General features: G+C 45.5%; 1 protein-coding gene across 1 annotated transcript; it reads left to right on the forward strand.

Moving 5' to 3' along the window:
- The first annotated feature begins 2,534 nt into the window (after positions 1-2,534).
- Positions 2,535-4,503, forward strand: si:dkey-63b1.1 (B2 bradykinin receptor). Its single transcript, XM_046299193.1, has 2 exons — positions 2,535-2,620; positions 3,421-4,503. Exon 2 carries the CDS (start codon positions 3,502-3,504, stop codon positions 4,501-4,503), a length of 1,002 nt encoding a protein of 333 aa, XP_046155149.1. The 5' UTR covers positions 2,535-2,620; positions 3,421-3,501.
- The last annotated feature ends 17,954 nt before the right edge of the window (positions 4,504-22,457 follow it).

Genomic DNA, 22,457 nt, shown 5'->3' on the forward strand with positions numbered 1-22,457 from the left:
GTGATTTCATGAATATAAATATTTATAGTAATGTTTATTGTATGTAGCGCTATGCTATTCAGCAGTTGTTGATGACATTTATCCCGATATCGGGATTGCAGCCATAACAAATTAAGGAGAGCTATATATATAATTCCATGTGTATAACTTGTATTATCAACTACATTTATGATGAGTATTTCTGTTGAATCGATGTGGCTATGCAAAATCACTGGATGTTTTTGGAACTAGTGAATGTAACACGCCAATGTTAACTCAGATTTTTTTTAAACATAAATATGAAGTTTATCAAAGAAAACATACATGTATTGTGTAACATGAAGTCCTATGAGTGTCATCTGATGAAGATCATCAAAGGTTAGTGATTCATTTTATCTCTATTTGTGCTTTTTGTGACTCCTCTCTTTGGCTGGAAAAATGGCTGAGTTTTTCTTTGGCTTGGTGGTGACCTAACATAATCATTTGTGGTGCTTTTGCTGTAAAGCCTATTTGAAATCAGACACTGTGGTGGGATTAACAACAAGATTACATTTAAAACGGTATAAAATACATGTATGTTTGAGGAATTTGAATTATGAGATTTCTGTTGTTTTGAATTTGGCTCCCTGCACTTTCACCGGCTGTTGTCATATCATCCTGTTAACGGGATTGCAGCCCTAAGAAGTTTTAACACTGGCCAATTTGCTGTGTACTGGAAATGTAATATAGAGAAAGGAGGGTAATTCTCATATGTATTTTACTCTACTTTCTGTATTGCAGAACAATGATCTAGAAGCTAAAAAGCTAAGCTGTCACAGAAATGATGGAACGTAATCTCCCTGGAGTGACCCTTCACCAAGATCTAAGTAAACATGCAGGCCAAGGTCATAACATAAACACCTTAAGGACGATGACGGGCTTTATAATTATGTTCCCCAAATCTAATAGCATTTCTGTACGAACATGATAAACAAATTACATCAGGGGTTTGCTGGCTGTACTTTACAAGATTACGGTGAAATAGCCCAGAGTCTCAGGGGATTCAAAGGTCAGTGTTCCCGCTGGTCCATAAAGATTTGGATGACTGGTTGCTTTAGTGCAATACAGTAGTCCTATAGCCTAGCCATGGCTGTTTTCTGTGGAAACTGTTTAATTTCTGATGTTGGGAAGATAGTCTGAAATTTCAACTGAATTTCCAATGAACATGACAGAAAGTGTCATACTTTACACAGTGTGTTTCAACTGTATATTTCATGTTCAGTTTACCCTGTAAAATGTATCTGGCATGAGTGGTGAAAAGAGACCTGAGACAAGCTCCACAGCCAATTGAAAAACTCTATCCTGGGATTTAATCAACTAATACGGGACAATGTTAAACTCTGAATAAATGTATTCTAAACATGTTATCCTCTCTAATGGACTTGCCCACACTTGTATGGCTCTAGCGCACTGCAGTTTACTTGCAAAACATTACTACTGTAAATGTGTCTCTTATTAAATATCTCCAAGGGAAAGTAAGTGGGTCGTGGTTTAAATTACAAATATACTGAACAAAAATACAAAACGCAACATTGTAAAGTGTTGGACCCATGTTTCATTAGCTGAAATAAAAGATCCCAGAAACGTTCCTCACGCACAAATTCTATTGAATCTTTGCCAAGATAATTGATCCACCTGACAGTTGTGGCATATCCAGAAGCTGATTAAACAGCATGATCATTACACAGGTGCACCTTGTGCTGCGAACAATAAAATAACATTTTATCCATGGCCATTTGAATGCACAGAGATACCGTGATGAGAACCTGAGGCCCATTGTCGTGCTACTCATCCGCCGCCATCACCTCATGTTTCAGCATGATAACGCACAGCCCCATGTCGCAAGGATCTGTACACAATTCCAAGAAGCTGAAAATGTCCCAGTTCTTCCATGGCCTGTCTACTCACCAGACATGTCACCCATTGAGCATGTTTGGGTTGCTCTGGATTGATGTGTACGACAGCATGTTCCAGTTCCCGACAATAACAAGCAACTGCACACAGCCATTGAAGAGGAGTGGGACAACATTTCACACGCCACAATCAACAGACTGATCAACTCTATGTGAAGGAGATGTTCCACACTGCATGATGTAAATGGTGGTCACATCAAATACTGACTGGTTTTATGATCCACGGCCCTACCTTTTTATTAAGGTATCTGTGACCAACAGATGCTTATCTGTATTCCCAGTCATGTGAAATCCATCAATTTCCCTCTGCTGGTCTTAGGTTCTTTCCCTCTTTCTATCCCTCTCTCTCCCCTCCTCCCTCTCTCACTCTCTCGCCTAATGAATTTATTTCAATTTGCTGATTTCCTAATATGAACTGTAACTCAGTAAAATCTTTGAAATAGTTTCATGTTGTGTTTATATTTTTGTTCATTGAGCCAGAAAGAACTAGGTTTACATAGAGAAAAAAATGGTCTCTGTTTGAGGGCAGAGTGACGACATTGTAATGATCTGTGTTCGGCTCAAATAAGAGTGTTCATCCTCTCAGAACACTCTTCAGTTGAGGAGAGATGCTCATGGTGATGATACGTGGGGAATGAACACAGAGGACGTGTACATCAGGAAGGAGACCACAGAGCTCTGGAGATAAGGTGAGTTAACATTAAAGCCAATTGGCATCTTCATGGAATTAAAAAGATGAAAGGGGAAAGATAATTCATAATGATTAACAATGTTTTATGTTCGGAAAGTGTATTAGATGAGGCGCCTACAAATTGTTGGCCAAATGAAAACAAGTTATTCTAAGAATGTGAGAAGGAGAGATTATTTGAAGTGGCTGAATTGTAACAGATCCAAGTTAGAAATAGCTCAAATGTGGATACACACCTCAACATATAATGTCTTGGCCATTTTTATGGTCAGGAAAATGAGTATTGTATGAACATGGAGCACACAGAAGCTAAGCAGAGGTCTGAGCTTATTTGAACAGTTTTTTAATGTGCTATTGTTTCAGTTATGTAATGGACTAACTTACAAGTCATGGCAGTACTGTGTTTGTCTTGTCAGAATGAATCCAGGTTTACTTCATGTTAGCAGACTTGCAGGGTTCCTGAGCGACAGTGAAAAATTATGCCGGTGTCTGTTTCTCATTATTCATCTCCAGTATTTCACTCTTCCGCTGTTAAAAGTAATAGGTATGACCAGAGAGAGCAGGAAACACTCCTTATGTGGGATCCAGAGGCTGGTGGGAGGAGCTATAGGAGGATGGGCTCATTGTAATCGCCGGAATGTAATTAATGGAACGGTATCAAACACATCAAACATATGGAAACCACACGTTTGACTCTGATCCATTAACTCCATTCCAGTCATTACAATGAGCCCCTCTTCCTATAGCTCCTCCCACCAATCTCCACTGGTGAATTCTCATGTGTTGTCTCTTTTTTCTAAGGATGTTGCAGTTCAATGATTGTTCCAACGTGAAAAAACATTGAGAAAATACGTAGATAAAACATTTTCGTCCAGTTTCCCAATGTTCCTGAACACAACCGAGGGTCTCTTCCCCACTGAGGGCCCAGACTCAAAGCTGGACTGGACCGAGTTGGACCCCTATAACTGCACCAACTACACAGCAGCCTGGGACTGGCTTTCCTCCTACCAGCCGGTCTTCATGGTTCTCCTCAGCGTGGTGGGCGTAGTGGCCAACGGTCTGGTCCTCTGTGTCTTCTGTTTGCAGAGGAAGCCATGCACCGTGGCTGATGTCTACCTGGGCAACTTGGCGGCTGCAGACCTGGTCATGGTGTCCTGTTTACCCTTCTGGGCCGCCACCATTGCTAACAACTACCACTGGGAGTTCGGCGAGCCCATATGCAAGCTGGTCAATGTGGCCATCTCCATGAACTATTACTGTAGTGTTTTCTTCCTGGTGCTGGTTAGCGTCGATCGCTACCTGGCTCTGGTCCGGCCCATGTTCCAAAGCCGACTGCGGAGAGCCGCCTGGGCCAAACGCATCTGCCTGGGGATATGGATCGTAGGGTTCCTGCTGAGTCTGCCCATCCTGGTCTTCCGCAGGGTGAAATACGTGGCCAAGGCTGGGGTGATGGCCTGCGTCCTGGCCTACCCCCATCCGGACTGGGAGATCCAGCGCAACATTACCAATAACGTGGTTGGGTTCCTACTTCCGGTGATAGTGGTGTCTTACTGCAGCCGCCACATCGTGACCAGTCTGAAAGACGGTCAGATCAGAAAAACTCCCGGGGTGAAGTCAGAGAGGAAGGCCACACAACTGGTCCTGACTGTCCTCACGGTCTTCCTCATCTGCTGGACGCCCTACCAGGTAGTGCGCTTCCTGGACACACTGGATTACTTCCAAGTCACGCCAGGATGCCTCTGGGGTCACATTCTGGACATTACCATACAGCTGTCCACCTACCTGGCATACGCCCACAGCACCATCAACCCCTTCCTGTACGTCATTGTGGGGAGACAATTCAGGAAGAGGGCAAAAGAAGTGTTCGGGACAATGTTAAAGTGAATGTTGTCGGATACTCACACAACTTGTGAAGCAAACTGTGACGTGACAAGAGTCTGTCTGGATATCCGTCTGTCCTCTGAAAGAACTGATCAGACTGAAACATTTCATCTTCAGCTGGTTTTGCTTATTGTAAATATGTTCTGTCTTGAAACTGAATGGATCTCTGCCAGTTATTGCTGAGAAATCAAATGAGGTGAAAAAGTGACCGGGGATATAGGGCTGACTTCTGTCTTCGTTTAACTTGTAATTACCGGCAGACATCTGTTCCCAATCATCAGGAGGGTTATTTCTGCAAATAGGCAGTTTGGCTGTCTACAACATTCCTTAGTTTTATCTAACTCCTGTTGTAATTAATTTGTTGATTTATGTAGAGTTATTATGAATAGCTACAGACTCCATTCGGGTTCACGATCCTAAAGATTATTTATGTGGTAATGAAGGCGCTAAATAATGACAGTCTGGTGTAGAAGATGAATCTAAATGTGATCTAGGAAGTATTTGATTGTCATAGAACCCCTTTTAACTTTCATAGAGCGTGCTATTATGTTAAATTATTATCCTAGAGAAGGACTATGAATGGGACATGCTGACTAATTGAAATGTAAAAGGTAATATTGTCTTTTGAAAAGCTCATGTTCATTTTTCTTCTTGAACACTAAATTAAAATAGATTATGGTTTAACCTTCCATATTTCTTAACAATTCTGCTGAAAATATGTATGTATTGCATAAAAATGACTTTTGTATGTATCAAAAATCTGTACACTATAATGTGTTGATATAAATTAACCCATGGCGTGTTTGAGTAAAGAGAGCTCTTTTTCTCAGTCGTCTACGTGCACTGTTGACACAGACAAGTATTTAGTCCTTTGTCGTCCTGCAGACAGGCTTGCTACTGCATACCCTCGTTAGCTCCCAGATAGATGGAGAGCTTCTGCACCGGATTTGTCGGGCACCTGTAAAATGGGCACATTGGCCCTGTCAGGCCCCTATAAAATGGGCACACTGGCCCTGTCAGGCCCCTGTAAAATGGGCACACTGGCCCTGTCAGGCCCCTATAAAATGGGCACACTGGCCCTGTCAGGCCCCTGTAAAATGGGCACACTGGCTCTGTCAGGCCCCTGTAAAATAGGCACACTGGCTCTGTCAGGCCCCTGTAAAATAGGCACACTGGCTCTGTCAGGCCCCTGTAAAATGGGCACACTGGCTCTGTCAGGCTCCTGTAAAATGGGCACACTGGCTCTGTCAGGCCCCTGTAAAATAGGCACACTGGCTCTGTCAGGCCCCTGTAAAATAGGCACACTGGCTCTGTCAGGCCCCTGTAAAATAGGCACACTGGCTCTGTCAGGCCCCTGTAAAATAGGCACACTGGCTCTGCCAATGGCAGCCATTAAACATGGCTTATAGAAGTCTAACAGAAACTGGCACAGATTACCATGCATGTTTGGGCATGCATAACATTTTGAGGGATAACCATGCCATTTAAACCACCTCTAATCAGGGCGGAACAATGTTGAACTCAAATGTATTTACATTAAAGAAGCACAACACCCCATAGACATATAATGGCGTCCACTGCTCTGGTGTTCATTGTATGACAATGTACTGAGCTACTCAGATAAGGAAACTTCCACAGTGTTCAATGTTACAATAATGGTGAGGAGGCGGATCTGTCCATCAATATGCCTTGGATTAGGTTCTTATGTTCTTCACATGCTAAACAGGAAGATACTATCCTCCTATGCTCCCTTAGGGCGACACACTGGCCATTAACATACTTTATTATAATGTACAAATAATGATGTTGGAAAAATCTGCCATGATGCTGTCATTAGAGATACAGGCCTGTAAATAATAACCACATTATTGGGGCTCGCTGTGCTTCACAGCTATGGGTTTATCAATTAGACTGTTATGGAAGGAACTCATTAATAAAATGAGCTCCCTCAGGGCATCTAGTATTGTATTGGCTTATAAACTGGGTTCTGTTCAGTAGTGTCAGGACCCGGTTGCGAACCCAGGCCTCCGGTGTGAGAAACAGTCACTTAGCAAACTGAGCCACGAATAGTGGGCAGAACCCAGAAGATGAGGCAGACACAGCAGTACTTGAGACGGTGTTTTAATAAAGTAAAAGGAAACTTCTTCAGGCAAAAATTAAATACACAACATCAAAAGTAATTCCAAGAGAACAAAGGTAATCCTCCAAGTCAAAGAGGTAAATCCACAAGGTGGTAGGTACAGCAGAAAAAAAGCCTCAAAAGATAATCAAAAAATAAATAAACAAGAACAAAAACAGAGTACCACAAGAGAGTCCAACTGGAGCAACAAGAGTCCAACTGGAGCAACAAGAGTCCAACTGGAGCAACAAGAGTCCAACTGGAGCAACAAGAGTCCAACTGGAGCAACAAGAGTCCAACTGGAGCAACAAGAGTCCAACTGGAGCAACAAGAGTCCAACTGGAGCAACAAGAGTCCAACTGGAGCAACAAGAGTCCAACTGGAGCAACAAGAGTCCAACTGGAGCAACAAGAGTCCAACTGGAGCAACAAGAGTCCAACTGGAGCAACAAATGTCCAACTGGAGCAACAAGAGTCCAACTGGAGCAACAAGAGTCCAACTGGAGCAACAAGAGTCCAACTGGAGCAACAAGAGTCCAACTGGAGCAACAAATGTCCAACTGGAGCAACAAATGTCCAACTGGAGCAACAAGAGTCCAACTGGAGCAACAAGAGTCCAACTGGAGCAACAAGAGTCCAACTGGAGCAACAAGAGTCCAACTGGAGCAACAAGAGTCCAACTGGAGCAACAAATGTCCAACTGGAGCAACAAGAGTCCAACTGGAGCAACAAGAGTCCAACTGGAGCAACAAGAGTCCAACTGGAGCAACAAATGTCCAACTGGAGCAACAAATGTCCAACTGGAGCAACAAATGTCCAACTGGAGCAACAAGAGTCCAACTGGAGCAACAAGAGTCCAACTGGAGCAACAAGAGTCCAACTGGAGCAACAAGAGTCCAACTGGAGCAACAAATGTCCAACTGGAGCAACAAATGTCCAACTGGAGCAACAAATGTCCAACTGGAGCAACAAGAGTCCAACTGGAGCAACAAGAGTCCAACTGGAGCAACAAGAGTCCAACTGGAGCAACAAGAGTCCAACTGGAGCAACAAGAGTCCAACTGGAGCAACAAGAGTCCAACTGGAGCAACAAGAGTCCAACTGGAGCAACAAGAGTCCAACTGGAGCAACAAGAGTCCAACTGGAGCAAAAAATGTCCAACTGGAGCAACAAATGTTCACAGCATCACTGGGGCTGGGTGCCAACATTCAAACACAGATCAAATAACTGAGGAAAACTAAGGGTTTAAATACAATCAAGGGAAACGAGGCACAGGTGCAAATAATAACTGGGAACAAGGGAAAACAAAAGGGTCAAAAAGCACAATGGGGGCATCTAGTGGCCAAAACCGGAACAACCCTGGCCAAATCCTGACAAGTAGTTTCAAAAAAACTTGTTGAAGTAGAGTGAAACGGAGCTACCTGAAAGTGTCCAATAAGAATGCAGATATTTGTCATGTGTTTCTACGGTATGCGCCATTAAGCATGACCCTGATGTCAACCCAGAGTGCATATATTCTTAATTCCATTCCTTTACTTTAGATTTGTGTGTATTGTTATGAAATGGTTAAATAATACTTGTTAGATATTACTGCACTGTTGGAGCTAGAAACACAAGCATTTCGCTGCAACTGCAATAAACACGTGTATGTGACCAATACAATTTGATTTGATGAGTGGAGATGGACTTGGATCTGACAGCAGTTCTGAAGGTCGCCACCAGAGATGAGTGTGTTACCACAGACTGCACTAATAACTACATTGAAATGCATTCATGAAATGAACTAAATAAAATCTGTGGTAACATACAAATCTGTAACTATGCTATAACGGATCATATTCAGACTAAGCGTTTACATGTTAATTGCACAAAGGAAAACAAGGTGGTGTTCCTTATTGGAATTTTAAAGGTCAAAACACACATAGGGACTCACTACATAAATTTACAAAATATGTCTGTTTACATATATCATATAGCATATCAACTCATATCGCACATTTTCATAACTACTTTCATAGCTTTTGCATGTATCAAAATGCTGTCCAATATACTGTGAGGATATAAATAAATCCATGCCGTGTTAGAATAAACAGAGCTATTTTTCTCAGTAGTCTATGTGTACTGTTGACACAGACTAGTATTTATTATGGCAGCTCCTAACGGTGATATATGGAGCACTTTGCTTGCACCAACAATGAGCTTGTTTCAGACCACACTGCTCGCAATATTTCTGGCTACAGTATTCCCCTCTATGAACCCAACCAAAACATTGTCCTTATTTGATCAAATGCACACACAACTCAAAGTCATAACCACACATTTATCAGCCTAAATCCTCTCAAATGTTTCCCCTTCAAAGTGAATGTTATTCTAAAAATGAGAACTTGTATGAGCATAAACAGCAAACCTTTGGGACTCACTCTCTGATGCAATCCGTGAAACCTTCAGAAACATCTCAGTGTCCTCTGAGTTGTCTGGAAGCTGTTTAAAGGATGTCACAGAGTAATTACCAGAAAGTTCTTTCTCCTTTATCGTCCTGCGGGCAGGTTTACTACTGCATGCCCTCGTTGGCTCCCAGACAGATGGACAAGTTCTGCAAAGGGTCAGTCGGGCCCCTGTAAAATGGGCACTCTGGCCCTGCCAATGGCAGCCATTAAACATGGCCTTAAAGAAGTCTAATAGAAATTGGCACAGATTGCCATGCATGCTTGGACCTACGTATAATATTGAGGGATAACCAAGCCATTCAAACCACTTCTAATTAGGGCGGAATACTGTTTATCTCAAACAAATGTATTTACATTAAAGAAGCACGACATCCCATAGACATGAGCTACTCGGATAAGCAAACTTCCACAGTCCATCAATATGCCTATGATTAGGTTCTTCACATGCTAACCAGGAAGATACTATCCTCCTATGCTCCCTTGGGGCTGTATTATAATGTACAAATAATGATGTTGAAAGAGTCTGCCATGATGCTGTCTTTAGAGATGCAAGCCTGGAAATAATAATAACCACATTATTGGGGGGGAAGCAGGGAAGCTGGTGAAACCCTATTGTATTTGCTGGTGTTCATTATTATTATACAGGAAAATAAAATAACATGCAAATTATCGTGAGATGATAAGCCCTAGACCACCCCAACTTGGCATGATGGTCAAGGTCCATGGGCCACACCCTCTCATGCAATACCATGCCAATTGGCTACATGGTGGAGCTATAACAAGTGACTGAAAATGCTAACTTTGAAAGTTCATGCCACTCATCCCTTTTGAGCTAGAGTTCTGTTTTAGTATGTAGGTCCCTCTCCTCACAAGGACAACATTAAGTCCACTATGATGCATTTTCCGCCATTTAGAATTTTGTGAAAAACACTTAAAACGCTACTCCTCTGGCAATGAATTACCGATCTGCACAAAACTTGATATCTGGCATCTATGGACCAAGGTCTCTCAACACACTGTTGTTCAGGCTAGTATGTCAAACAACATGGCCGCTAGTCACCAATAAACATTCATATGGGCGTGATCTCGCACAGAAATGCCTATACATCCGTCACAGATATTTGTATTGTAATAAAACTTAGTACACATGTTGCAAACAATGGCAATACTCAACATATGCAAGAACATTCAAATCGACCACACGGTGGCGCTATATCAGGCACATTTTTATATCTCTTGATCTGTGAAATTTGGGACACACGTTCAAGGATTTAAGTCTAGTTCAACTCTAAAGTATGGTTAAGTTTGGTCACATTGTGGCGCTGGAAAAAACATGAATGCGAGCTCAATGGCTCATAGTGGCCATATTGTTTCAGCTAGTCTTGGAGTCTTGGAAAATGCGAATGAAGATGTGCATACGTGTATGCTATATACCAACATGTGGTGCCAAGCCGGTCTAGCGGTTCAGGAGAAGACGACGAGCCGGTCCAGCAGTTCAGGAGACGACAACAAGCCGGGCCAGCGGTTCAGGAGAAGACGACAAGCCAGTCCAGCGGTTCAGGAGAAGACGACAAGCCAGTCCAGCGGTTCAGGAGAAGACGACGAGCCGGTCCAGCGGTTCAGGAGAAGACGACGAGTCGGTCCAGCAGTTCCGGAGAAGACGACGAGCCAGTCCAGCGGTTCAGGAGAAGAAGACGAGCCGGTCTAGTGGTTCAGGAGAAGAAGACGAGACGGTCTAGTGGTTCAGGAGAAGAAGACGAGTCGGTCCAGCGGTTCCGGAGAAGACGACGAGCCGGTCTAGCGGTTCAGGAGAAGATGAGGAGCCGGTCTAGCGGTTCAGGAGAAGAAGACGAGTCGGTCCAGCGGTTCCGGAGAAGACGACGAGCCGGTCTAGCGGTTCAGTAGAAGAAGAGGAGCCGGTCTAGCGGTTCCGGAGAAGAAGACGAGCCGGTCTAGTGGTTCAGGAGAAGACGACGAGCCAGTCCAGCGGTTCAGGAGAAGAAGACAAGCCGGTCTAGTGGTTCAGGAGAAGACGACGAGCCGGTCTAGCGGTTCCGGAGAAGACGACGAGCCAGTCCAGCGGTTCAGGAGACGACGACGAGCCGGTCCAGTGGTTCAGGAGCAGACAACAAGCCGGGCCACCGGTTCAGGAGAAGACGACAAGCCAGTCCAGCGGTTCAGGAGAAGACGACAAGCCAGTCCAGCGGTTCAGGAGAAGACGACGAGCCGGTCCAGCGGTTCAGGAGAAGACGACGAGCCAGTCCAGCGGTTCAGGAGAAGAAGACAAGCCGGTCTAGCGGTTCAGGAGAAGACGACGAGCCAGTCCAGCCGTTCAGGAGAAGACAACGAGCCGGGCCAGCGGTTCCGGAGAAGACATCGAGCCGGTCCAGCGGTTCAGGAGAAGACCACATTTAAAGTAGTCAACATCATTGAAAATGGTCCAAAACACCTCAAAGCATATTATATTGAATGATCAGTTTGATTTTGAGTTCTGATTTGGCAAGCGTGATAAACAGTGCAGAAGTAGCTCATCCTAGAGCGATGCAGAGCTGACAACTCACGCATTCGCAGTGAGACATGCATTTGACTCTCTTCTCACGGAGCACCTCTTATATCTCACGTATTGAAAAGTACTGCTGTTATGTTTCTAATTAGTCCATTCCATAGTCAGTGTGTTAACTTTTCAACTGTGGTCCAATTTTTTTTTAAATCGGACCATCTGCACCTGAAGCGGAACCTCTATCATTGTCCTGTCTTGCCACAGCACCGAAAACCATGGCACGCTGAAGCATTTGATTGGTCTAGTTATGTAAGGGATCAAGGAGATTGGATACATGTTTTAAATAAACACCCCTCAATATTAGAGAGGAACTTAATGGCAAGAGAGAATGTTCTCTGTTGAGTTTAGAAAAACTTGAAAAAGAGCAGCACGGTAGCGTTGTTTTATGTACAATGTTGTCAACAAAATGACATTGCTGTCCCTATTGCAGAATGCAGCCTTTTGACAGCATGTACTAGAGTTGATTTATTCTACACTTATTAGTCCCCTCGTTTGGTGATTTGTGTTTATGCTGTGACTATGATAAGGCAGCAAACAGGCCTAGAGTATGTTTTAGCAGGGAAGTTTGGTGATTTGTGTTTATGCTGTGACAATGACAAGGCAGCAAACAGGCCTAGAGTATGTTTTAGTTTGGTGATTTGTGTTTATGCTGTGACAATGACAAGGCAGCAAACAGGCCTAGAGTATGTTTTAGTAGGGAAGTTTGGTGATTTGTGTTTATGCTGTGACAATGACAAGGCAGCAAACAGGCCTAGAGTATGTTTTAGCAGGGAAGTTTGGTGATTTGTGTTTATGCTGTGACAATGACAAGGCAGCAAACAGGCCTAGAGTATGTTTTAGTAGGGAAGTTTGGTGATTTGTGTTTATGCTGTGACAATGACAAGGCAGCAAACAGGCCTAGAGTATGTTTTAGCAGGGAAGTTTGGTGATTTGACTTCATTTTGTCAAACAGATTGTGAACCCAAAAGTGTAAGTTTGATTCCTGGAGGGGGGACAATAAATAGAAACATAATTGTGTTATGGTGTAGGGGAAGATTTATGTCATCTTGTCTTCAGGAGATTTGATTATTTAGTTACTTTATTTCGTCTGATCAGTGGAACAGTTCTCATTCTTAACAACGGGCTAATATATACGGTAATTACTGTGCTTGTCAGCAGGAGCACTACTGTTATTCTCCACACTTATTTTAGCTTTAAAACTACAATTCTGTATAGGGGTTGTGCCAGGGGGCAATGAAATTCACATAAAAAATCTCAGTCCAAGCTATCTTCAAAAGTTGGCAGCCCTGGTAATGTGTCCAATGTGTCCTGATGGTGGCACCATGGTAATGTGTCTAGTGTGTCCTGATGGTGGCACCATGGTAATGTGTCCAGTGTGTCCTGATGGTGGCACCATGGTAATGTGTCCAGTGTGTCCTGATGGTGGCACCATGGTAATGTGTCCAGTGTGTCCTGATGGTGGCACCATGGTAATGTGTCCAGTGTGTCCTGATGGTGGCACCATGGTAATGTGTCCAGTGTGTCCTGATGGTGGCACCATGGTAATGTGTCCAATGTGTCCTGATGGTGGCACCATGGTAATGTGCCCAATGTGTCCTGATGATGGCACCATGGTAATGTGTCTAGTGTGTCCTGATGGTGGCACCATGGTAATGTGTCCAATGTGTCCTGAGATGGTGGCACCATGGTAATGTGTCCAATGTGTCCTGATGGTGGCACCATGGTAATGTGTCCAATGTGTCCTGATGGTGGCACCATGGTAATGTGTCCAGTGTGTCCTGATGGTGGCACCATGGTAATGTGTCCAATGTGTCCTGATGGTGGCACCATGGTAATGTGTCCAGTGTGTCCTGATGGTGGCACCATGGTAATGTGTCCAATGTGTCCTGATGGTGGCACCATGGTAATGTGTCTAGTGTGTCCTGATGGTGGCACCATGGTAATGTGTCCAATGTGTCCTGATGGTGGCACCATGGTAATGTGTCTAGTGTGTCCTGATGGTGGCACCATGGTAATGTGTCCAATGTGTCCTGATGGTGGCACCATGGTAATGTGTCCAGTGTGTCCTGATGGTGGCACCATGGTAATGTGTCCCTGATGGTGCCACCATGGTAATGTGTCCAGTGTGTCCTGATGGTGGCACCATGGTAATGTGTCCAGTGTGTCCTGATGGTGGCACCATGGTAATGTGTCCAATGTGTCCTGATGGTGGCACCATGGTAATGTGTCCAATGTGTCCTGATGGTGGCACCATGGTAATGTGTCCAATGTGTCCTGATGGTGGCACCATGGTAATGTGTCCAGTGTGTCCTGATGGTGGCACCATGGTAATGTGTCCAATGTGTCCTGATGGTGGCACCATGGTAATGTGTCCAGTGTGTCCTGATGGTGGCACCATGGTAATGTGTCCAAAATGTGTCCTGATGGTGGCACCATGGTAATGTGTCCAGTGTGTCCTGATGGTGGCACCATGGTAATGTGTCCAATGTGTCCTGATGGTGGCACCATGGTAATGGGTCTAGTGTGTCCTGATGGTGGCACCATGGTAATGTGTCCAATGTGTCCTGATGGTGGCACCATGGTAATGTGTCCAGTGTGTCCTGATGGTGGCACCATGGTAATGTGTCCAATGTGTCCACCATGTGTGTCCAGTGTGTCCTGATGGTGGCACCATGGTAATGTGTCTAGTGTGTCCTGATGGTGGCACCATGGTAATGTGTCCAATGTGTCCTGATGGTGGCACCATGGTAATGTGTCCAGTGTGTCCTGATGGTGGCACCATGGTAATGTGTCCAGTGTGTCCTGATGGTGGCACCATGGTAATGTGTCCAGTGTGTCCTGATGGTGCCACCATGGTAATGTGTCTAGTGTGTCCTGATGGTGGCACCATGGGAACACTGCTTGCAGCTTTAATTCAGACTGTTATGGATATAAGACATGACTAATATGAGCCACCTCAGGGTGTGTAGGTATATTGGGTTATAAACTGGGTTGTGTTCAGGTAAAAAGTGTTTTAAAATGGAGTGAAATGAGGTGGTACTGCCTGAACTCTACGGGGTGCCCCACTGGGCATGACCTTGATGTGGGGATTGACTTTTTATTTTATTTTACCATTATTTTACCAGGTTTGTTTTATTGAGATTTTTAAACTATTTTGCGAGAGTGACCTGGCCACAAAAATATAAAAACATAAAAACACAAAGCATGACAGTTCAAAAACATCCCATTGACACATTGAACAGGCACATTGGATTTGGGAGTAGTTCAGTCGGCAGCAGTTCAGAAGGCAGCCACCAGAGGTCCGTTGTTACCAGAGATTGAATCTCATGAAAGAAGCAAAATAGAAATCGGTCAATAAAATAACAACCATGTAATAAAGGCTTGTATTCAGACTACTTACCATTTACACATGACTGAAGTTGCACAGAGGAAAACAAGGTTATATTCCATATTGGCATTTGAATGGCCAATACACATAGGAACGGTTTAAATTCCAACTCATATCACAAAAAAATCATAACTAATGTCATTCATTTTCAAAACTGCTTTTCACTAAGGACAGCAAAATGGTAGATATGCATTGGGGTCAATGGTGTGATCATGAACAGGTATTTAAATAACTTGAAATAGACTTCTACAGGACCTCTGTATTCGCTTGCATTCATAGCTCTGATGTCACATCAGGGCAGTCTGGCCAATCAGGCTTTGGCACATTTTTTTTAAATGTTTTATTTATTTCACCTTTATTTAACCAGGTAGGCTAGTTGAGAACAGGTTCTCATTTGCAACTGCGACCTGGCCAAGATAAAGCATAGCAGTGTGAACAGACAACACAGAGTTACACATGGAGTAAACAATTAACAAGTCAATAACACAGAGAAAAAAAGGGGGAGTCTATATACAATGTGTGCAAAAGGCATGAGGAGGTAGGCGAATAATTACAATATTGCAGATTAACACTGGAGTGATAAATGATCAGATGATCATGTACAGGTAGAGATATTGGTGTGCAAAAGAGCAGAAAAGTAAATAAATAAAAACTGTGGGGATGAGGTAGGTGAAAATGGGTGTGCTATTTACCAATAGATTATGTACAGCTGCAGCGATCGGTTAGCTGCTCAGCTAGCTGATGTTTGAAGTTGGTGAGGGAGATAAAAGTCTCCAACATCTGGAGTTATATATACTGTTCATCTCCATAGTAAACTTCTCCATTATTTAGATAGTATATGCTGCCCCCTAGTGCTTACAGAGTACCACAGAGTACCATAGCACAGGCTATAATGAAATAGATCTCGATACCACTCATGTATTGATTTGTATGTATTAAACCCTTACTTTACCAGGTAAATTGAGTATACAAAACATTAGGAACTCTTTCCATGACAGACTGACCAGGTGAAAGCTATGATCCCTTATTGATGTCACCTGTTAAATCCACTTCAATCAGTGTTGATGAAAGGGAGGAGACAGGTTTAAAAAAGTATTTTTAAGCTGAGAGGAGGAATGGGCAAGACAAAATATTTAAGTGCCTTTGAAATGGGTATGGTAGTAGGTGACAGGCGCACTGGCTTGTGTGAAGACCTTTCACTCTGCTGGGTTTTTCATATTCAACCGTTTCCGATGTATAACAAGAATGGTCCACTACTTAAAGGACATCCAGCCAACTTGACACAACTGTGGGAAGCATTGGAGTCGACATGGGCCAGCATCCCTGTGGAACACGTTTGACACCTTGTAAAGTCCATGACCGGACAAATTGAAAGTGTTCTGATGGCAAAAGGGGGTGCAACTCAATATTAGAAAAGTGTTCTTAATGTTTTGTACACTCAGTGTATTTACATACTTACATATAGACTTTTCTTTTAGACATATACACATAATCTATGGTTGGACTCATAAGACACCATTCAAGTATTTCCAATGCAAATTCTGCATCTAGTGGACTAGCACTCTTGAGCTTCAGTTGCACAGGATTTCAACAGGTTTGCTGAGGAGCTTGTGTCTATCTGACCACCATCATTCTGTGGAGGCAGTGAGCTGCTGGACACAGATATCGCCACAAAAACACTATGATTGGCAGACGACCAGGCTCCAGTTGCCTTGGTAACAATATGCAGATGTCTGGCAGATCATCACAAACAGATTTTTAGAGCTGTGATAGTTGTTGCAGCTTGTTGTCTCTGGCTCTGCCACCTTGGGTGTCCATCTTCCCTCAGTGTAGCGGAATTGTCATGTTTGTCATTTATTATCATGTCTTGTCCCTGTGCTCCCCATGCTATTCGTTTCCCTCTGCTGGTCTTATTTGGTTCTTTCCCTCCTTCTATCCCTCTCTCTCCCCCTCCCTCTCTCACTCTCTCGCTCTCTCTTCTCTCTATCGTTCCGTTCCTGCTCCCAGCTGTTCCTATTCCCCTAATCATCATTTAGTCTTCCCACACCTGTTCCCGATCCTTTCCCCTGATTAGAGTCCCTATTTATTCCTTTGTGATCCGTTCCTGTCCCGTCGGTTCCTTGTATTGTATTCACCATGCTGTGATTGCGTTTCGCCCTGTCCTGTCGTGTTTTTGCCATGATTGTGTATCGCCCTGTCCTGTCGTGTTTTTTGCCTTCATCAGATGCTGCGTGTGAGCAGGTGTCTCTGTCGACTACGGCCTGCGCCTACCCGAAGCGACCTGCAGTCTGTGGCCGCTTCTCCAGTTGTTTCCCCTCTACAAGTCTAGAGGATTTCTGTTATTCCGTTTTGGACTTAAATAAACTCTGTTTCTGTTAAGTCGCTTTTGGGTCCTCTTTCACCTGCATGACAGAAGGAACCGACCAAGGAATGGACCCAGCGACTTCAGACGCTCGTTACACTGCCGTCGAGATCCAAGGAGCCATGCTCGGCAGACACGAGCAGGAATTGTCCGCTGCTCGCCATGCCGTGGAGAACCTGGCCGCTCAGGTTTCCGACCTCTCTGGACAGTTCCAGAGTCTACGTCTCGTGCCACCTGTTACTTCCTGGCCTGCCGAGCCTCCAGAACCTAGGGTTAATAACCCACCTTGCTACTCCGGGCAGCCCACTGAGTGCCGCTCCTTTCTCACGCAGTGTGAGATTGTGTTCTCTCTCCAACCCCACACATACTCTAGAGAGAGAGCTCGGGTTGCTTACGTCATTTCACTCCTTACTGGCCGGGCTCGAGAATGGGGCACAGCTATCTGGGAGGCAAGGGCTGATTGCTCTAACAAATTCCAGAACTTTAAAGAGGAGATGATTCGGGTTTTTGACCGTTCAGTTTTTGGTGGGGAGGCTTCTAGGGCCCTGGCTTCCTTATGCCAAGGTGAACGGTCCATAACGGATTATTCCATTGAGTTTCGCACTCTTGCTGCCTCTAGTGAGTGGAACGAGCCGGCGCTGCTCGCTCGTTTTCTGGAGGGACTCCACGCAGTGGTTAAGGATGAGATTCTCTCCCGGGAGGTTCCTTCAGATGTGGACTCTTTGATTGCTCTCGCCATCCGCATAGAACGACGGGTAGATCTTCGTCACCGGGCTCGTGGAAGAGAGCTCGCATCAACGGTGTTTCCCTGCTCCGCATCGCAACCATCTCCCTCCTCTGGCTTTGAGACTGAGCCCATGCAGCTGGGAGGGATTCGCATCTCGAATAAGGAGAGGGAACGGAGGATCACCAACCGCCTGTGCCTCTATTGCGGAGTTGCTGGACATTTTGTTAATTCATGTCCAGTAAAAGCCAGAGCTCATCTGTAAGCGGAGGGCTACAGGTGAGCGCAACTACTCAAGTCTCTCCATCAAGGTCCTGTACTACTTTGTCGGTCCACCTACGCTGGACCGGTTCGGGTGCTACATGTAGTGCCTTGATAGACTCTGGGGCTGAGGGTTGTTTCATGGACGAAGCATGGGTTCGGAAACATGACATTCCTTTCAGAGAGTTAGATAAGCCTACGCCCATGTTCGCCTTAGATGGTAGTCATCTTCCCAGTATCAGATTTGAGACACTACCTTTAACCCTCACAGTATCTGGTAACCACAGTGAGACTATTTCTTTTTTGATTTTCCGTTCACCGTTTACACCTGTTGTTTTGGGTCATCCCTGGCTAGTATGTCATAATCCTTCTATTAATTGGTCTAGTAATTCTATCCTATCCTGGAACGTTTCTTGTCATGTGAAGTGTTTAATGTCTGCCATCCCTCCCGTTTCTTCTGTCCCTACTTCTCAGAAGGAACCTGGCGATTTGACAGGAGTGCCGGAGGAATATCATGATCTGCGCACGGTCTTCAGTCGGTCCCGAGCCAACTCCCTTCCTCCTCACCGGTCGTATGATTGTAGTATTGATCTCCTTCCGGGGACCACTCCTCCTCGAGGTAGACTATACTCTCTGTCGGCTCCCGAACGTAAGGCTCTCGAGGATTATTTGTCTGTGTCTCTTGACGCCGGTACCATAGTGCCTTCTTCTTCTCCGGCCGGGCGGGGTTCTTTTTGTTAAGAAGAAGGACGGTACTCTGCGCCCCTGCGTGGATTATCGAGGGCTGAATGACATAACGGTTAAGAATCGTTATCCGCTTCCCCTTATGTCATCAGCCTTCGAGATTCTGCAGGGAGCCAGGTGCTTTACTAAGTTGGACCTTCGTAACGCTTACCATCTCGTGCGCATCAGAGAGGGGGACGAGTGGAGAACGGCGTTTAACACTCCGTTAGGGCATTTTGAGTACCGGGTTCTGCCGTTCGGTCTCGCCAATGCGCCAGCTGTTTTTCAGGCATTAGTTAATGATGTTCTGAGAGACATGCTGAACATTTTTGTTTTTGTCTATCTTGACGATATCCTGATTTTTCTCCGTCACTCGAGATTCATGTTCAGCACGTTCGACGTGTTCTACAGCGCCTTTTAGAGAATTGTCTCTACGTAAAGGCTGAGAAGTGCTCTTTTCATGTCTCCTCCGTTACTTTTCTCGGTTCCGTTATTTCCGCTGAAGGCATTCAGATGGATTCCGCTAAGGTCCAAGCTGTCAGTGATTGGCCCGTTCCAAGGTCACGTGTCGAGTTGCAGCGCTTTTTAGGTTTCGCTAATTTCTATCGGCGTTTCATTCGTAATTTCGGTCAAGTTGCTGCCCCTCTCACAGCTCTTACTTCTGTCAAGACGTGTTTTAAGTGGTCCGGTTCCGCCCAGGGAGCTTTTGATCTTCTTAAAGAACGTTTTACGTCCGCTCCTATCCTCGTTACTCCTGACGTCACTAGACAATTCATTGTCGAGGTTGACGCCAGAGGTAGGCGTGGGAGCCATTCTATCCCAGCGCTTCCAGTCTGACGATAAGGTTCATCCTTGCGCTTATTTTTCTCATCGCCTGTCGCCATCTGAGCGCAACTATGATGTGGGTAACCGTGAACTGCTCGCCATCCGCTTAGCCCTAGGCGAATGGCGACAGTGGTTGGAGGGGGCGACCGTTCCTTTTGTCGTTTGGACAGACCATAAGAACCTTGAGTACATCCGTTCTGCCAAACGACTTAATGCCCGTCAAGCTCGTTGGGCGTTGTTTTTCGCTCGTTTCGAGTTTGTGATTTCTTACCGTCCGGGTAGCAAGAACACCAAGCCTGATGCCTTATCCCGTCTGTTTAGTTCTTCTGTGGCTTCTACTGATCCCGAGGGGATTCTTCCTTATGGGCGTGTTGTCGGGTTAACAGTCTGGGGAATTGAAAGACAGGTTAAGCAAGCACTCACGCACACTGCGTCGCCGCGCGCTTGTCCTAGTAACCTCCTTTTCGTTCCTGTTTCCACTCGTCTGGCTGTTCTTCAGTGGGCTCACTCTGCCAAGTTAGCTGGTCATCCCGGTGTTCGAGGCACTCTTGCGTCTATTCGCCAGCGCTTTTGGTGGCCGACTCAGGAGCGTGACACGCGCCGTTTCGTGGCTGCTTGTTCGGACTGCGCGCAGACTAAGTCGGGTAACTCTCCTCCTGCCGGTCGTCTCAGACCGCTCCCCATTCCTTCTCGACCATGGTCTCACATTGCCTTAGACTTCATTACCGGTCTGCCTTTGTCTGCGGGGAAGACTGTGATTCTGACGGTTGTCGATAGGTTCTCTAAGGCGGCACATTTCATTCCCCTCGCTAAACTTCCTTCCGCTAAGGAGACGGCACAAATCATTATTGAGAATGTATTCAGAATTCATGGCCTCCCGTTAGACGCCGTTTCAGACAGAGGCCCGCAATTCACGTCACAGTTTTGGAGGGAGTTCTGTCGTTTGATTGGTGCGTCCGTCAGTCTCTCTTCCGGGTTTCATCCCCAGTCTAACGGTCAAGCAGAGAGGGCCAATCAGACGATTGGTCGCATACTACGCAGCCTTTCTTTCAGAAACCCTGCGTCTTGGGCAGAACAGCTCCCCTGGGCAGAATACGCTCACAGTCGCTTCCTTCGTCTGCTACCGGGTTATCTCCGTTTCAGAGTAGTCTGGGTTACCAGCCTCCTCTGTTCTCATCCCAGCTTGCCGAGTCCAGCGTTCCCTCCGCTCAAGCGTTTGTCCAACGTTGTGAGCGCACCTGGAGGAGGGTGAGGTCTGCACTTTGCCGTTACAGGGCACAGACGGTGAGAGCCGCCAATAAACGCAGGATTAAGAGTCCAAGGTATTGTTGCGGCCAGAGAGTGTGGCTTTCCACTCGCAACCTTCCTCTTACGACAGCTTCTCGTAAGTTGACTCCGCGGTTCATTGGTCCGTTCCGTGTCTCCCAGGTCGTCAATCCTGTCGCTGTGCGACTCTTCTTCCGCGACATCTTCGTCGCGTCCATCCTGTCTTCCATGTCTCCTGTGTTAAGCCCTTTCTTCGCACCCCGTTCGTCTTCCCCCCCCTCCCGTCCTTGTCGAGAGCGCACCTATTTACAAGGTACATAAGATCATGGACATGCGTTCTCGGGGACGGGGTCACCAATACCTAGTGGATTGGGAGGGTTACGGTCCTGAGGAGAGGAGTTGGGTTCCGTCTCGGGACGTGCTGGACCGTTCACTCATCGATGATTTCCTCCGTTGCCGCCAGGATTCCTCCTCGAGTGCGCCAGGAGGCGCTCGGTGAGTGGGGGGTACTGTCATGTTTGTCATTTATTATCATGTCTTGTCCCTGTGCTCCCCATGCTATTCGTTTCCCTCTGCTGGTCTTATTTGGTTCTTTCCCTCCTTCTATCCCTCTCTCTCCCCCTCCCTCTCTCACTCTCTCGCTCTCTCTTCTCTCTATCGTTCCGTTCCTGCTCCCAGCTGTTCCTATTCCCCTAATCATCATTTAGTCTTCCCACACCTGTTCCCGATCCTTTCCCCTGATTAGAGTCCCTATTTATTCCTTTGTGATCCGTTCCTGTCCCGTCGGTTCCTTGTATTGTATTCACCATGCTGTGATTGCGTTTCGCCCTGTCCTGTCGTGTTTTTGCCATGATTGTGTATCGCCCTGTCCTGTCGTGTTTTTTGCCTTCATCAGATGCTGCGTGTGAGCAGGTGTCTCTGTCGACTACGGCCTGCGCCTACCCGAAGCGACCTGCAGTCTGTGGCCGCTTCTCCAGTTGTTTCCCCTCTACAAGTCTAGAGGATTTCTGTTATTCCGTTTTGGACTTAAATAAACTCTGTTTCTGTTAAGTCGCTTTTGGGTCCTCTTTCACCTGCATGACAGGAATAGTAATATACAGTCTAATCCATTTCATATACTATCCCTCTCTTTTCAGATCTTTACTGGGCCTATGAAGTCATTTATAATCCAATGGTGGTTTTGTAATGTACAGGCAAGGTTCAGTTGAGCATGTCTTATTCTGTGGAATAGCTTTTGTGGTTAGTTTGCTTATTGATTATCATCCAAGGGTAGGAGTCTGCTTA

This window comes from Oncorhynchus gorbuscha, linkage group LG14 (assembly GCF_021184085.1).
Source record: "Oncorhynchus gorbuscha isolate QuinsamMale2020 ecotype Even-year linkage group LG14, OgorEven_v1.0, whole genome shotgun sequence".
Taxonomy (NCBI): Eukaryota; Metazoa; Chordata; class Actinopteri; order Salmoniformes; family Salmonidae; genus Oncorhynchus; species Oncorhynchus gorbuscha.